Consider the following 16,912-nt stretch of genomic DNA (forward strand, 5'->3'; position numbering starts at 1 on the left):
ACCGGCTACACACGGGCGGTACAACATGTGACATAACTATCTAAGCTATTTTGCGGGAGGCAACATGTCACCAGCAAAGGATCTTTTGGGTTTGAATCTGGTGGCTAATGCTTCCAAACGTTACTGTATCTCTAGGAGTCACAAAGCGAACATATAGCTTATGAAACCTGGATGAACAAAGTACTAGGCTTAGAAATTCAGATTCATTCAAATTATGTATAGATTTATAACTTAGCTATGTATGATTCCATTTCGCCCGCCTTCAATGCACTGTCGATCGCCACCATGGCCTCGCATAGTCTTCTCTCTTCCAATTTGGGCGCTACGACTTGTACACACAAGGGCGTACCGATGTACACTGACCGATCTACTCGCGACCCTAAGTTCAGTTAGCCAAATGATGCTTTCGGAAAAGGTTTAACTCACATAATTCTCGATTTCGCTTATCCCAGCTTCCAAGCACTGGGAACTTCGTCATATCACCTTGTTCATCCTTCTTTTCGAACAAACGAACTGGAACTGTGCCCGCGGGATAATCCAACAGCACGAAAGAACTGGTGTAGCTCGCAGCATTGTACTTGTCGATCTCTGGCACGGGATGAGGCGCAACGGGACAGATGAAAGCATCGACTCGTTTCCAGATCTGGAGGGCCTCTGTCTGCAGTTTCAACCTCTGTGCATGGAGCTCTCGGAGCTTTTCGAAGGCCACAGGCTCCTTGCGACGCATGCGTGGCTGTATCCATGGCGAGAGCGGCTCGTCAAATGATTCGAGCAGGTCGAACATAGAACTATATTCGCGGGCACGAAGTCAGCTAAGTCACAAAAGTGGGTTCATGTACAAGTTGGTTCCGTCTAAGACATAGCGACTTTGTACCGGGGACTGTCGTACTTTCCTCCCTCGACGCCCATGAGAGCGTTAATAAGCGACTGGCACTTCGAGAAGATAGGTGTGATGTCGAGCTCCACGACTTCAATGCCCGATTTTCGCATTTTGAGCGCGACCTCTTCTATGAGCCTCATAATCGGCGGAAGTGGCTCCACGACGCCATCTCGTCTTACGACGCCAACGCGTAGCTTTCTCCCAGCTAGAGAGGAAAGTGAGTTCCAAGGACCAGGTATTACATCGGGATCTAGTTCCCACGGCTTCTGGTCTGATACGACTTTGAAGAACAGCTCAATGTCGCGCATCGAATGTGCCATCGGCCCGGCGCTCGCACTTACGCCCAACTTCGCGACCGCTGGTTTGCTCCCGCCTTCTTGGCCGGCGTAAGGGACACGTCCGTCGCTGGGTTTTGCACCATAAAGACCCTCGCACATAGCTGGGACGCGTATCGAACCGCCGACGTCTGTGCCCACGCCTAAGACGGAGCCTCTCATTCCTAGGAGCGCTGCCTCGCCGCCGGAACTGCCACCAGCCGTCACGGCTGTGTTCAGTGGGTTGAGTGTGCGTCCGAAGATATTGTTGTGTGAGTCTAGCGCTGCAAGCGTTTGCGGCACATTGGTCTTGCAGTACAGCACAGCGCCACCGCTCAGCAAGATGTCGACCAGTACGGAGTTGTCCTGGGAAGGCTTGAAACATAACGCAGCGATGCCTATGGACGCATCGTACCCTTTGACCTTGAAAGTGTCTTTCAAAGACACAGGTACGCCGTGCAGCGGTCCTAACGGAGGCTTTCCTGACTCCAGATGATCGTCTAGCTCTTTCGCCCTCTTCAAAGCATCTTCAAAGAATATCTCCGTCAAGCAATTGGTCAGTTGGTGTGCTACAGCAGCTCTCTTGATTCACCGTCAGCGCCGATTGTTTCATAGTAAAAGCGAACGTCTTGGAGGAATTTCCATACCTTACAAAAAGCTCGCGCAACATCCACGCTCTTGAGTTTCCTTGCTCTGATTGCCTCTGCCAATGCAGTCGCATCGTACTCCTCTGTTATTTTCAACTCTTCGTCGCTCAATATGCCACATTTTCTTGGTATGTCCAAGAAATTAGTCGCATTGGGTGCGGGATGCCGATCATGAGATATACGCCAATCGGGAGGTATGCGTGCGAATTGCTCGTCTTTCTTCTGCCAGGCAACGAACTGCCATCGAGCCGGCAGTTGTGGTTGAGCGGCCATCACGATAAGATATGAGTAGGATCAGAAGAAGAAGATAGACTGGGAGAAGGTGGAAGTTGGACTGATCCCGTAGATGAAGGTTGGGGTAAACGTGGAGCCGAGGTTGGCCAGATGCCGTTAGCGTGGTGACAGCGCGGGGGATGTTGAGGGGCACAACATTGTCTATGCTCGCCATGGTGCAAGGATTCTGAGAATCTTCTTTGTATTGTAGTGTTGAGCGAGCAGGTCATTGTGTGAACCCCCGGTTGCTGGAGAAAAGAAATGCTCAGTGCCCAAGCAATGCGCATCTTACCATCACATCTTCATTGGCTCGTATGCTTGAATACTCTAACGTGTTTTACAAGCGAGCGGCGCGTACAAGCGAGCGGCGCACCCCACCAACTTTGCGCACCTCTGCAGATGTATATCTTAACAACCGTGTAGAACAATGTATAGATATTAATATAGTAGATTAAATAGTATCTAAACTATCTATTTTGCACGTACGGGAGTTATGCCCAGTCTCTCTACACTTCTTGCAGCGCGCAAGAGCCTGGCGGCTGAGGCCTGATCGCTCTCCACCTTGACGCTGTTCACGCTCTATCTGCTGGTCAGCCTCCTTTTGAGCCAGTATATCCTCTCCCTCTCCTTTTGTTAAGGTCCCGCGCTTCTGTATCCGCCTCTTTTTACGCTGCCTACGCTTTGTTGCTGCCTCATTAGCCCTCTCAAGGCTGGTGATCCGATCGCGCATCAGCTCAGCTGAGAGCATCATCACTTCAGCTCCCTTCTTAAGCTGGTCAATTGCCTGGATAATTGAGGCTAGTGATGAGCTCTTATGTCGCCGCACACGATTACGTATTAATGTTGATTGAGCCTCAAGCTCACGTACGTTGCTCGGCGTTTTGGCTTCCCAGAGAGCCTCTGGTAGAGCAGCTGGTGTAGGCGTACGGAGCTGCACATCTAGCTTTAATAGAACAACGTCTGGCTGGTGAGGAACAAGGCCTGCGCCTCGAAAGGCTGAGCAGATATTAGCTGCCGTAAATGATCGCGTGAAGGCTGCCTTAAAGGCTGGCAGAAACTCGAGCTTCGTGATGTGGTTGATGTGGTGGCGGATTAGACTCTCAATCTCACGGCTGTACGCGCGCTTCAGCGGCGAGAAGCAGCCAACGTCAAGCGGCTGTAGCAGGTGAGATGAGTGAGGTGGCATACAAAGAGTATAGATATTATTCTCCTTGCAGAGCTCTTGAAACTCAAGAGAGTGGTGGCTCTTATGGCCATCAAGGATGAGCAGGCGACGCGCACCAACGACACGAGTCTTCGTATAAGCGTTAAAGTGTTTTAGCCACTCTACTCCTAGCTCATTGTTCGTCCAGCCGTTGTCGCTGACTGCAATCGCCCAGTCGCGTGGGATCTCTGCTTCCTCGTACCAGGCAGATAGATGATACTGGCCAGCGAAAATAAGGAACGGTGGGACTGACCAGCCAGCAGCGTTGATTGCAGCGATCACTGTGACCCATCCACGGTCGCCAGGCTGGATAGCCTTTGGCCTGCCTCTCCGCTCTGATCCTGTTACAACGAGTTGAGTCATAATCTTGCCCATCATAAAGCCAGCCTCGTCGAAGTTATAGACATCGTCATCGCAGATGCCGTACTTGGTCTTTGTCTGCTCTACGAGCTCAAACCAGCTTCTGATTAATATCGGATCCTCACACAGGGCTCTCTGCCTATCATAGGCTCGATTGAAACGCGTTGTGAGACTATCCGTGCGCTTGACAAAGTTGCGCGGCCAGTGGACGCCGACCTGACCAGCGCCGCGCGCAGCCAGCAGTTTATCAGCCATATCGCGTACAGCCGCGTACGTAGGCGCAAATCCACGTTGATCCAGGTCAAGTATATATCTAACAATCACCTCCTCTTCTAGCTCAGTGAGCTTCTTTGAGTTGGGCTGGCAATCGCGTCGGGCAGGCTTCCCAGCGCGTCGGCGGCGGAGCGTTGTTTCGGGTACATTGTAGACTGCAGCAGCAGGTCGATTGCCTTGAATCTGTTTTGTATTGATAGATAAGATAGCAAGCTGAATATCTGCTTCATTTGAAGGTAATTGAGCATTGTTGTGTGGAGCCATTGTAGGTTAAGATGAGATAGGTGCGTAAAGTTGGTGGGGTGCGCCGCTCGCTTGTACGCGCCGCTCGCTTGTAAAACACGTTAATCTGATCGATTCTTGTGCTTCTTGGCCTTGCAGAAGATCACCAGCTTCTCAGAGTGAGTGAAACACAGATAGCCTTTGAAGCGTGCGTGACTTAGGACACCTCGGAGATAAACATAACCCCATACGGCAAGTGCTCCTTCCTACGCCCGTGAGATTATATAGTACGGTAGTGACCCGTCCTATTGCTGCCTTCAATCGAAGCACCAGCAAAAGCGCTGTAAAGAGGTACTAGAAAATATCAGCCACGATGAAGCTCATCATTGTCGGTGCAACGGGCTTTGTAGGCACCGAAATCCTCCGCCAAAGCCTCCTTCGCAAGGACATCAGCTCCGTCGTTGCTATCACACGACGCGCCCTCACATCTCCCCCTTCATCCCCCAAGCTGCAAAACGTCGTGGTGAATGACTATGATCAGTATAGCGACGAAGCTAAGACTGCGTTCAAGGACGCAAATGGTTGCATTTGGTAACTCTTCCAACTCAGACCCTGCGCCATGGGTATTGACACGCCACAAGGACCATAGCCATCACACCCTCCAAATCGTCAAACTACTTCTGGGAGGAAGTCGTGCGAGTCTGCCAAACCTCCACGATGGTCGGCCTCCGCACCATGCATGAAGCCGGCATGGGCAAGCCCTTCCGCTTCATCTACATGAGCGGCATCGCCGGGGAGCGCGACCAGACCAAGACCCCGAGCTTCAAGCCCAAGTACAGTATGAAACCCTGGGTACAAAATGGTTGTGCTCGGCTGTTGTCATTGTCTAAGAACTTCAGACTTGTGTTATAAGCTAAGGCTTGAACACCTAATTTCCGTTGATTTTGAGCATTTCGCTAACTTTGTATTCCACACTTTAGGCTTGATGAGGGGCGCGACAGAGAGCCAAGTCCTCGCTTTTTCCAAGGAGAAGGGGTTTGAAGCTATGGCTGCGAAGCCGGGGTTGATTACTGACGGGGGAATTGCAAAGAGAGCATTTGCGTCGGTGCTGTATTATACGATGAGTGTGCCGAGCATCAAGGTGGAGCAGTGTGCGGCGGCGATGTTGGAGCAGGTTGTGTGTGGGATTGAGAAGGAGCCGTTGCTTAATGATGATCTGGTGGAGGTTTCCATGAGGATGGAGAAGGAGGGAAAGATGGTTTGAGGTGGAGGATCGTGGGAAGGTGTCAGGCATCTGTTGATCCCAGACGCAGATCATGAATGCGGGAGTAGCACATTCTATTATGGTTTTCATGGAAGTAGTTGACATTGTCAGATCTGTGTTCTATGTCGTGTTAAGAAACATGCCTGTTCAGAACGGATCCAGGAGTCACCTATATCACAATGCGGTGTCACTGACCTGGATAAATACTAGAGCCTCGCACTAGATGGCTGGACATGAGACCGCAAGCTGTCCCGTCTATGGGAGATCTTGGGCTATCATGGTATTGGAAAAAGTACCCAATCGCAAGGTTCCATGGAGATCTTGACATCAAGGACCTAGACTATCAATGTAGATCAACAGGCAGTTCTCTCACATCTCTAATATTGCGAGTATTATCAGGCTAGTCCAAGTTCCCCTCAATGTCCCCATATGCGATACTCCTCGTCTATAATTCAGTGTCACTTCGAAAGCCAGTGAAATTGAACATTCCATTCAGTCTTTTGCTTGCGTGTTCTCTGTGCTTTCCAGGGCTAGTTTCTAAAGCAGGTGAAGATGAAAGTCCGAGCAGCCCTCTATGATTCACCTTCACCGCATGGCGTTGCGGCGGTTTGGAAGACTAGGCAGCTCGCTTTGTGGCAGCGTGTCCGCCACCAGGTACTCTGGTGCAGTCAGGACGGACCTACAAACTTTGGCCTAGGGTCCCAAAGTCAACTTCGAGCAAGGGCCGAGATGTGGTGCAGGAATGGCGAGACAGAGGCAACGCGTAGATGGCGAGTCGGAAGACGAACCCATGGAGGAATCCTCAGGTGAGGACCACCAGGACTAATCCTCCTCTACGAGCAGACCACCATTCCGTCTTCGAAAAGATCACCTGACATCCGAGAAGCCGCTTGAGCGCTAGTGACTGATCCACACTAGCGCCTTGCCCCGCGATGACGTCGCCGGCACTGACTGGACGGGCAGCCCTGTTCGCGTCCCGCCTAGAAGCTTCTATGCCCAAAAGAGAAGTGTCGCGATGCGTCGAGCACCACCTCGCAGCTGCTGCCCCACGTACGACGTAGTATAAAACCTCCGACGCTCTCGAGTCCGACCTCCCAGAAACACAACAGCCACAATTGCTCTCAGCATTCAGCATACTCAACGACCCACGAGTCCCTGCTTGACCTACGCTCCACCATGACTTCGTTCGACGCATACACTGACAAGGCCGCAAAGGCGCTGGCAGACAGCTTCGAGCTCGCCAAAGGCTACGCACACTCACAGCTCACGCCCGTACACCTCGCAGTCTCACTCATCGACCCGCCGCCCGACGACAAGGAAAAGGCTGGCCTGACCCAGCCCTCAGTGCCCTTCTTCCGACAAGTCATTGACCGCGCAAATGGCGACCCGCAGCAGCTCGAACGATCCCTCAAGAAAGCCCTCGTCCGGCTACCCAGCCAGGATCCGCCACCCGACCGGACCTCGCCTTCACCAGCCATGGCCAAGGTATTGAGGGCGGCAGAAGAGCTCGCGCGGACACAGAAGGACAGTTACATTGCCGTAGAGCACCTCATCCAGTGCCTCTGCCAGGATGCCTCAATACAGAAGTGTCTAGCCGAGTCCAACGTACCCAACACCAAGCTCGTTGACCAGGCTATCCAGGCCATCCGCGGTACAAAGAGGGTCGACTCGAAGACGGCAGATGCAGAGGAAGAGAACGAGAACCTCAAGAAGTTCACCATCGACATGACGGCAATGGCACGGGAAGGCAAGATCGACCCCGTCATTGGTCGCGAGGAAGAAACCCGACGAGTCATCCGCGTTCTGACGCGGCGAACCAAGAACAACCCCGTCCTCATCGGAGAGCCCGGTGTCGGTAAGACTACCGTCGTCGAAGGGCTCGCCCGCCGCATCGTCGACGCCGATGTCCCCGCCAACCTCGCAGCCTGCAAGTTGCTCTCACTCGACGTCGGCGCCTTGGTCGCCGGCAGCAAATACCGTGGAGAATTCGAAGAGCGAATGAAGGGTGTGTTGAAGGAGATTGAAGAGTCCAGAGACATGATAGTACTGTTTGTGGACGAAATCCATCTTCTCATGGGCGCTGGATCCTCTGGAGAGGGCGGCATGGACGCTGCTAACCTGCTCAAGCCCATGCTGGCCCGTGGACAGCTTCACTGCATCGGTGCCACTACTCTTGGCGAATACAGAAAATACATCGAGAAGGATCAAGCATTCGAACGACGTTTCCAACAGGTTCTGGTCAAGGAGCCTAGCATTCCCGAGACCATCTCCATCCTTCGTGGGCTGAAGGAACGCTACGAGACGCACCACGGTGTGACCATCATGGACGGCGCTATCGTTTCTGCGGCTACTCTCGCTGCGCGCTACCTTACACAGCGACGCCTCCCCGACTCTGCGGTCGATCTTATTGATGAAGCTGCCGCAGCAGTTCGTGTCACTCGGGAATCACAGCCCGAAGCTCTTGACAACATGGAGCGCCGCCTCCGCCAGCTCGAGATCGAAATCCACGCTTTGAACCGCGAGAAAGATGAAGCCTCCCAGGCTCGACTCAAGGAGGCCAGGGCGGAAGCTGCGAACATTGAAGAAGAGCTGAAGCCGCTCCGAGAGCTGTACGAACGTGAAAAGGGCCGCAGCAAGGAGATTCAAGAAACCAAGATCAAGCTCGAGAACCTTCACAACAAGGTCGCAGAAGCTGAGCGTATCCGCGACATGCAGACGGCTGCCGACTTGACTTACTACGCCATTCCCGATCTCAAGCAACGCATCGCCGAACTTGAGGCTGAGAAAAAGAAGGCTGACCAGGAGATGTGGGCTCACCAGGAGGATGGAGGTCAGGCTCTTCTCAGCGATTCCGTTGGACCCGACCAAATTAATGAGATTGTCGCGCGCTGGACCGGTATCCCGGTGACCAGACTCAAGACCACTGAAAAAGACAAGCTCCTGAATATGGAACGACACCTTGGTCACATCGTCGTTGGACAAAAGGAAGCAGTTGGCGCCGTCTCTAACGCCATCCGCCTGCAACGATCCGGTCTCGCAAACCCGAACCAGCCGCCGAGCTTCCTCTTCTGTGGTCCTTCAGGTACGGGTAAGACGTTGCTCACCAAGGCCCTTGCCGAGTTCCTGTTCGACGACCCCAAATCTATGATTCGGTTCGATATGTCAGAATACCAGGAACGTCACTCGCTAAGCAGGATGATTGGTGCGCCCCCAGGATACGTCGGTCACGATGCCGGAGGTCAGCTTACTGAAGCACTTCGTCGTCGTCCATTCTCCATCCTCCTCTTCGACGAAGTCGAGAAGGCTGCTAAGGAAGTCCTCACCGTTCTCTTGCAGCTCATGGATGACGGCCGTATCACCGACGGCCAAGGCAGGGTCGTAGATGCAAAGAATTGCATTGTCGTCATGACTTCCAACTTGGGTGCTGAATACCTCTCCCGACCTAACGCACCTGATGGTCGCATCGATCCCACTACCCGAGAAATGGTCATGGGCGCACTCCGCAGCTACTTCCTACCCGAGTTCCTTAACCGTATTTCTTCCGTCGTTATCTTTAACCGTCTTACCAAGAAGGAGATCCGAAAGATCGTCGACGTGCGCATGAACGAAATACAGAAGCGTCTCATGGCGAACGGTCGCAATGTGCACATCGAGATGACCAACGAAGTACGCGACTACCTTGGCTCAGCTGGGTATTCACCCGCCTACGGAGCACGTCCCCTCGCTCGCCTAATCGAGAAAGAGGTACTCAACCGCATGGCCGTCATGATTCTACGCGGCAGCATCAAGGACGGCGAAGCAGCTCGCGTAGTGCTCGAGGATGGACACATCCACGTGCTCCCGAATCACACCGACAGTGAGGAAGATTCCGAGATGTACGACGAATCCGATGCCGTCGCAGAGCTCGAAGACGAGGCAGACGGAGGTATGGATCTCTACGAGTAAATCTCTTCTTCTGAGGAAGTGGACTTTTGCTAAGAGGTTTATAGGTAATGGCTGGATGAATTTGGACGAGGATGACGTGGACTAGACGCGTCCTGGTACTGTATAGAGTCTCCTCTATATCATGCGTTCGAAGAAAACGGTTGTTGATTTATGATTTTGCATCATGGCGTTGGGTTTGGAGATACCTTTTTTAATGACTTCATGAGTAAGGTTCACAGGTTTGTTGTCAGAAATGCGCTGGATGGAAAGCGGCCTTGTATATATTCAATGAGAACTCTTGCATACATCATGTTTCACCTGCCTCAATTTGTGATGTCTTCATGTTCATCGCCGAGAGGCTTCGGCTCGTGGATGACTTTCGTCGTGAAGGCATCCATATCACTAAGACGACACCCACGCCCATATTTCCGTGAATGCAGCGATCATACACTTTCACTGAGGACAAAGTTTGGGTACAGCTGGCCTACGCATTGCCTACATGTATCCTGGGGTGACACGCTATACTCAGACATTTGTCGTAGTCCTGTATCATGATCTCATCAAAACCCGCTTGTCCTATCCGCGGTGTCAAACAGGTGATCTCAACCTGTGATCCCGCTCGTTTTCGCTGCTAAAATAGAACATCAGCACACAAATGAGGGCCAGGATCACAATGAGCTGGGTAAACTTGGCTCTTTTTTCCTATGACGAAAACGCATTTACATACCACGAGAAGCAAGTACCAGACGCAGGAGAGAAACTCCGCATGCTTTGGCTGTAAGAAACCGCAAGCGACAACAGCGGTGGGGATGGAAACAGCGACGAAGATGGCCATGCAAACGTTATTGAGCATCTGGAGGCGATCACGGTAGAATCCAAAGTGTGAGGTATTCTCGTCAGAGATCATTGTGGTGGAGATGATGCGCTGAGCCTCGACATCAGCGACAGTGGACGAAGGAGGCATAGACTGCCGCGGTAGCGATAGTCTCGTCAAATCTATCGAGAAGCGGCTGCAATCTTTCCTTTTAGATAGTCGCAGATCCGAAGTTGCCGTCTCCGTGTAGCCTTCTGTCTTGCATAAAGCTGTTCCTCTGTGATGGAGTCCCGCTTACCATGCAAAGTGTGTTGGCGACAAGATGTCAACGTGACAGGGAGTTTTGATTCTAGCATAGCCTCTACGTGGTCAGTTGTTGGGCGACCGGAACTATGGTGAAAGTACGTCGTAGATCCAGGTTCGGCGATCATCGCTTGGAATTGGGACCGAGCTCAGGTAGGGTTACTTCTAGCCTCAACGAGGGAGAAGTTCGAGAGAGAAGTTAAGACTACTTATAATGATTATGTAGGCAAGCGAATGAGACGGCAAAAGTCGATCTGCACTGTAGCACAGAGTTGTTATAGTCGAACACAAGCTGGAGGAAGGTGCAGCAACACAGACGCTTTAAGCTCACTGTCATTGTGTAGCACTGCCATTAAGACCACCAAAAAAGCGTAGAACGGTCCCCTTTCCTACATCGAAAAGAAGCTTTCTTGCAGCAAAAATGCTCCACAAGGTTGCAAAAAGTCGCAAAAGAAATAGGACTTTGCCGAAACCCAGAATTGAACTAGGGATCTTCGCATTTGCTTGAGATACAAGTGCGACGCGTTACCACTGCGCCATTCCGGCATGGAATGCTCTGTCTGAAGCTGAGCTCAGAGTGGAGATGTTTTTGGATGTCCATGATGGATATTTTCAAATATATATACCAGAAATCTATTGTATTTTGTCACAAATTTGCACGTCTGGGGCTTCCAATTGTGCCGATCGACACGTATGCTAGACTGGTGGGGCAGTGTGGGCTTACCCCGTCAAAGCCGAGGCCGGTGCAACCGGCTCATCGATTTGAGTCTAGTCACCTCTAGGAGGTGTGCAACACCACAGAACATAACCTGCATGAGAACAAGAGCCGAATGAAACCAAGCCCTACGGCCTTTAATGCGCCTCTTTTGGGACCAGTTGCCTGCACGCAAGTGTGCTATTCTCAAGATGGTAAGGGGTTACCCACATACAAGACCGATGTTGGAGCCGTCGAAACGGCCATTCGAGTAGTTCACAGGACAGGTAGATCCCAGCAAAGCAAGATGTCAGCAGCGTGTGCAAAATCTCTACAAATCAGAGAAGGGGTGATGGTGTCTTACCAGTACCACGCGTGCTCTGTGGAAAATGCAAGTATTCCGCCTGTTGCGTTCCGCGTTCGGCACGCTTCATCCCATGAAACTATATATAAGATATTGGAACTATACAACCGCCCATCTGGTACGTCCATGCGCACTGCCCGTCTACTTCAAACAATGCAGCGCATCTTGCAGTGCTCTTGAGTTTGATTTCACCACGGCTTTCGGCATTTGCTGTTGCTTGCTGCGTTGACTACAACTCAAAGGTCATTATATCGTTGTTTCTAGCTCATCGAAATGCATCCACAGTAGTCACAGTGCTATCGCACAGTGATTGGAGGCTTCAGGGCGCATGGCGGTGATGAGCTGTCAAGCACGAGGTGGGGCGGTACTGTTCACCACTAAACCGAAGTTGCCCATCCAACCGCGGAGATTCGCGCCGCCGTTAACAACAACACAACGCAGCGGCCACGATCTACAGATGCACACCACAGCATACGGCCCGAATCGGCCTCAAAGCAACTCTCACTGCTAATTGAGGTTCTCGAGCGACCCATTGTTATTCCGCGCTCGCTCACGTCCACGGGTACCCCGATCCAGCGACGTCGCACGGCGACAAACATTCCAACATTCCAACATGACCACGGTCCACCACTCACCCCCGCCGGGTACAGCTCCCTTCGCAATCTATGAAGACCCAGAAGACCTCGAACCGCCCTCACCATCCGAAGAAGGCGACGTGTCTTTCACGTCTGACATGTCAATGTTTGGGGCCGACGTAGCCATCCCAAGCATTGAGAGCGGGCACGAGCTGCTGGACGAACCAGAGCCGTACAATGGCGCGTACACGTCCCGAACATCGATACTCTCGTCATCTCGCCGCGACTCCACCATGACAGACAACAGCTTCGTCTCGTCGCTTCCATCCGAATTCTCGGTTGCTTCCAAACCAGTAACCCCGGCCAATGCCCTCGATTCACGATATTCGCCGCGCAAAGAACGTCCCCCGTTCCGAAATCCATCGTCGGTACGAGCCATGCAGATGGCGTCTCCAGCACCGTCACTTGCACTAGAAGCCCCCCGAGAGCGCACAAAAGGGAGCTACAAGCTTGCGACACCAAGTAAGAGCGGCAGGTCGGATTCGGTGTCGACCACAAGTAGGCGTCGATCGCGGTCACACAGGGACAGCCTGCATATGGATTACCCAGCTCAACAAGCGCGGGCCAGTGCAACACCGCAGCCGTTGCCACTAGTGCTACTCCACGTTACGATACTGCCGATGCAGATGCCCTACACGCCTGAGGTCATGCTTAAGATCATGCCGGAATGGCTCGTGGAGAATTACAAGGTCCTGGAAGAGAAGCTCCAAGATATAGTATTGATGCGGAGAGGTCTTTTAATTCAACATCCACGAGACGAATTTGATGTGCTAGAGGAGCGGATTCTTGAGAGTCTTGAGCTGAAAACGCCCCGACTGCTCCCATGTGGGCACTTCGTTGCGCCTGACTCGGACGACGAAGATGCCCCGGGCTGTGACGATGAGCATACGCATGCCGCGGACGACGGAGCAGGGCGAGGCAGTCGCATGAGCGGAGGCACGATCACCGCCGAAGATGAACCTGAGTTGAGGTACCCTACACCTAATTCAGAGGATGCAGGTGTGTGCATTGACTGTCATCGACAAGTGAAGAAGCCAGGCCATGGCGTTGGTGCAGGTACAAAGAGGTGGGACATCAAGATTTATGCAGCAAACGGGTTAATGCGTGCGGGAGCTTGGGTAGCAGCGTGGAGTGAGATGGAGAGATGTGACGTGGAAATTTCGCCGTGGATCCCTCACGAAGTGCGGAAGACTCTTGACAAAAGGCTGGAGCAAGAACAAGAAAAGGCGAAGGCGAAGGAGCTCTACGCAGCCGAACTCAAGCGTCAAATGGATGAAGAGGCGGCCTCGCAAAGGAAGTTGGAAGAAGAAGCAAAAGCGAAGCTACAATCGGAGGAAGCCGAGCTCCGGATCAAGACTGAGGCAGAGGCGATCATGCTGCAGAGGAGGCTAGAGGAAGAGGCTGCAGAGAAGAAGAAGAAGCTCGAAGAGAGTCTCGCTAAAAAGATTGAAGAAGCCAAAGAAGCCATCCGAGTCGAGTTTGAAGCCCAGGCACTGATGGAGTCCCATAGCATCGCTGAACGATTCCGTGCTCTGGAAGACGCACTGAAGGCCGAGCGCGCAAAAGCCGCCGCACAAGCTCCTCCCGTGCTTCAAGTGCCTCATATTTTGTCTCGCTCACGCAGCCGATCCCGACATCGGAACCGTTCGCGATCTCGTCGCCCACGCCTCGAAGAGATTCCGCTGGGCACGTTACTGAAGAACTATTTTGTTCTGCAGCTTCAGGACTCACGCAACTTTTTCATTCTGATACTCGGAGCGCTCGTCGTCTTTCTACTGACGAGCTTCAATCCCAACTCGAATCTTCCTCGGCCTACTTTGGATCTGGCGACCGACGTCTCCTTGGAGCATATGGCGGAGTCTGTGGTTCCGATCGTGGTCACTTCCACAGCTACGATGACTGCAACATCGTTCTCTACGCTAGTGGTCACGGAGGTGCAGATACTGGACGGGCCTAGAGAGACTTTGTCACTACCATCATCCGATATCACTGTGGCTGAAGAGGCAGTATCTACTCCCTCGCCGTCTCCCGAGGATGAGCTTAACGCAGTGACGGTGCCATCGGCTAAGACTAAAGATGTCTACGAGAGTGCCGAGCTTGCAAGTTTCATCCTTCAGGAGCTTGCCGAACAAGTCGTCAGTGAGCACGACACGGCCACGCTCAAGGATGATCAAATCTTCACCGAGGAGGTCTCTGAAAGCGTTGGATCGGCAGAAACACTGGCAACAAGAGTTGAAGCAGGTCCTGCGGAGTCTTTTGGGGCAATAGAATCCATGTCTTCATCTGTCACAGTTGAGGTTCCCGAAGCTCATGAGACAATTCTGGGGGCGTCTGTTGATGAAGAATCCATACCCGAGGAACTCGTTGCTGAAGAGCCCATTGCTGAGGTTCTCACTGCCGAAGAATTGCATGCTGACTCTCACCTGGCTGAGCAACCCATTGCTCAGGAGATCATGGCTGGGGAACCCGTTGTTGAGGCACCCCTTCCCGAAGGTTTCGTTTTTGAGCAACCCATGGCTGCTGAAGAGACGATCGTTTCAGAGATTAAAGCTGAGCCATCTTCACCCAAAGAAGTTGGCTCACCACTTGAGTCTGCCTCACCCGAAGCTGGAAACGTCAACGTTGAAGAGATCGCAGACGCCGAGACACAGCACGAAGCCACACCAGAATGGGAAACCGTACGGGTCAACGAGGATCCGGTTCTGTCCGAAGACGGCGGCTTGCCGGCTGTGCATGACAGGGACGAGCTGTGAGTGCCCCAAAGCCACAATATCGTCCGCTGGGGCTGAGCACAACATAACCCTTTTGGGACATGCACGAGCTTCGCCACACAACACACCCCTATCGTGCATGTCTAAGGCGTTATTGTCTGCCTTCTTTGACCGGTTCGCAACCATTGCGTCGAACAATCGAAATGCGTAATGCTCCCAACCCCTTATCACGACACACAAACAACCTTACGACGCAATGCACACAGCCACGATCCGTTCATCTTTTTTCTTTCCCACCCATGTAGCGTTGATGCATTGCCATAGCGTGGAGTTCTAGGCATTTCGGGAATGGTCAGCATAGCGAAGTCCCTTTGGACTATGAGCTGTGCATTGTAGGGCGGATGTCGGGCTGTCAGTAGATAGTTTAGTAATGCCATCCCATGATTCACCAGCACAAAGAAAACCAGGTCGACGTGTTACCAAGGTGTCGTTGATTTCGTAGGCAGAGCCATTATGCAAGTTCTGCCGTGATCGCGTGTTCTTTACACATTATGTATCCACCACCGTACCCCCTCCACATCAATCAATCCCATCACTCGCAATGCCTTGCTTCCTCTTATCCTCCATGCGCTTCCTCGTCTTCGCCTTACCATCCTCAATCCACTTTTCATACGCACCCTCGCCCTGCGCCAACTTCGCCTTGACCACGCCCTTCATCAGCTCGCCCACAAAGCCCACGAAGTTGTGCCGCCGCAGCGCATTCTCCCACAGCCACGCGCTCCGCTTCTCCTCCTGCTCCTCGAGCGCCTCCGTGTCGCCGATCTCGCGCGCGCGAATCCGCTGGTCCTGCACGCAGGCAAGCAGGTTGAAGCGGATTTCTGTGGCAGGGTAGCGGTTGATGCGGCGCTGGAGGACGGGGACGATGGCGTCGGGGAAGTTCTGTGGGGTGCAGGGACCGTGCGAGATGGGTGCGGGCTGGAGGCCGTCGAGCTCATAGAGGGTGTTGTTGACGGAGGTATATCTAAGCTTCGCATCAGTATGTGTGGGTTGGGAGGTCGGGCGCGGGGTAAACGCACGCGATGAAGTGGTAGACGTCGTCGTCTTCTGTGGCGGTGCGCTGCGTCTCGTCGATGAAGGGTGAGGACCGCGCGAACGAGTTGTGGACTTCGCGGATGACGTCTGAGTTTGAGAGCGTCTCGCCCCGAAACTATGTCATGTTGTGAGCATTTACCCCTCCATCTCATGGTTGCTACGCGTGCTCACCTCCGGCGGGAACTCCTGTGTGAACTCCTTGAATTCCTTCAGGTCCTTGCCTATCTCCACCTCACTGTCTTTGTTCAGCAGTACGCTAAGCAGTGCTTGCGTGCCGCACGCGTTTTGTATTGTCTGCGCGGCGAAGAAGATGCTGTTTGCCGCGTCGTGGTCGAAGATGCCGTCTTTTGGTGTGTCGGACCGCTCCTCGCCAGTGGGATATTTGAAGAGGAATATGACGCCGTAAATCTTTCCGAGCTGCTTGAGTTCTTGAGAGTCCAGTGTTACGAGCTCTTCGAACTGCACATCTTTAACACCGAGCTTCTCGATGAGGTACGTGAAGACGCCCTGTGAATTTGTCAGCTTGCGTAGGTGGAGCAGGAGAGGCAGAAGACTTGCCGCATCGCTCTCTATGGTGTTCCAGCCGCCAGACATGGTTCTGTGATGTCTGAACAAGATATCGAAGGCAGGAGTGAGTTGCCGCGGCGGTGGAGTCTGGTTCGCTGGCGCCGGGATTGAGGTCGGGCCGAAATGCGCAGTCGGAAGAATTCCGACAACTCGGAAAGGAAGAGACTCTCCAGTGACGCAATGCCTGGCTACTGAACCTTCACCTTTACCTCGACGGCTCGGTCCTTGCTCGGAGCCGCCCCGGACTCATCTTATCTTCCCACACAATGGACCAACTATCGATCTCCTGCCGTTACATGTCTAATTGATGCGATGAGTACACGACAACAAGTCTTTTCGCCAGTCTAAGCGGCGAAATGTAAGAGCAGAAC

At 52.8% G+C, this 16,912-nt stretch overlaps 6 protein-coding genes and 1 non-coding gene across 7 annotated transcripts; 4 read left to right on the plus strand and 3 right to left on the minus strand.

Annotated features, from left to right (window-relative positions):
• Nucleotides 1–224: 224 nt before the first annotated feature.
• On the minus strand, nucleotides 225–2,303 carry CC84DRAFT_1153343 (acetamidase; the record flags this gene model as incomplete). Its single annotated transcript, XM_018176835.1, has 4 exons — nucleotides 1,842–2,303; nucleotides 890–1,776; nucleotides 427–788; nucleotides 225–379 (listed from the first exon to the last, which is right to left on the minus strand). Exons 1-4 carry the CDS (start codon nucleotides 2,112–2,114, stop codon nucleotides 225–227), a joined length of 1,677 nt encoding a protein of 558 aa, XP_018031859.1. The 5' UTR covers nucleotides 2,115–2,303.
• A 2,052-nt stretch (nucleotides 2,304–4,355) lies between these two features.
• On the plus strand, nucleotides 4,356–5,507 carry CC84DRAFT_1167705 (uncharacterized protein). The gene is made up of 3 exons (XM_018179240.1): nucleotides 4,356–4,764; nucleotides 4,815–5,011; nucleotides 5,154–5,507. Exons 1-3 carry the CDS (start codon nucleotides 4,547–4,549, stop codon nucleotides 5,435–5,437), a joined length of 699 nt encoding a protein of 232 aa, XP_018031860.1. The 5' UTR covers nucleotides 4,356–4,546; the 3' UTR covers nucleotides 5,438–5,507.
• A 1,042-nt stretch (nucleotides 5,508–6,549) lies between these two features.
• CC84DRAFT_1167706 (heat shock protein-like protein) lies at nucleotides 6,550–9,458 on the plus strand. The gene has a single exon (XM_018179241.1). It carries the CDS (start codon nucleotides 6,614–6,616, stop codon nucleotides 9,380–9,382), a length of 2,769 nt encoding a protein of 922 aa, XP_018031861.1. The 5' UTR covers nucleotides 6,550–6,613; the 3' UTR covers nucleotides 9,383–9,458.
• Nucleotides 9,459–10,942: 1,484 nt separating this feature from the next.
• Nucleotides 10,943–11,024, minus strand: CC84DRAFT_t90. Its single transcript has one exon. It is a non-coding gene; the product is annotated as a tRNA-Thr (tRNA).
• A 95-nt stretch (nucleotides 11,025–11,119) lies between these two features.
• CC84DRAFT_200283 (uncharacterized protein) lies at nucleotides 11,120–11,998 on the plus strand. The gene is made up of 2 exons (XM_018185560.1): nucleotides 11,120–11,654; nucleotides 11,779–11,998. Exons 1-2 carry the CDS (start codon nucleotides 11,309–11,311, stop codon nucleotides 11,844–11,846), a joined length of 414 nt encoding a protein of 137 aa, XP_018031862.1. The 5' UTR covers nucleotides 11,120–11,308; the 3' UTR covers nucleotides 11,847–11,998.
• Nucleotides 11,705–15,340, plus strand: CC84DRAFT_198869 (uncharacterized protein). Its single transcript, XM_018185559.1, has one exon. It carries the CDS (start codon nucleotides 12,150–12,152, stop codon nucleotides 14,922–14,924), a length of 2,775 nt encoding a protein of 924 aa, XP_018031863.1. The 5' UTR covers nucleotides 11,705–12,149; the 3' UTR covers nucleotides 14,925–15,340.
• A 121-nt stretch (nucleotides 15,341–15,461) lies between these two features.
• On the minus strand, nucleotides 15,462–16,568 carry CC84DRAFT_1179568 (ubiquitinyl hydrolase; the record flags this gene model as incomplete). The annotated part of the gene is made up of 3 exons (XM_018180423.1): nucleotides 15,462–15,903; nucleotides 15,959–16,089; nucleotides 16,146–16,568. The coding sequence occupies 3 exons, from the start codon at nucleotides 16,566–16,568 to the stop codon at nucleotides 15,462–15,464; spliced, it is 996 nt and encodes a 331-aa protein (XP_018031864.1).
• Between the last annotated feature and the right edge of the window lie 344 nt (nucleotides 16,569–16,912).

This window comes from Paraphaeosphaeria sporulosa (assembly GCF_001642045.1).
Source record: "Paraphaeosphaeria sporulosa strain AP3s5-JAC2a unplaced genomic scaffold CC84scaffold_10, whole genome shotgun sequence".
NCBI classification, from domain to species: domain Eukaryota; kingdom Fungi; phylum Ascomycota; class Dothideomycetes; order Pleosporales; family Didymosphaeriaceae; genus Paraphaeosphaeria; species Paraphaeosphaeria sporulosa.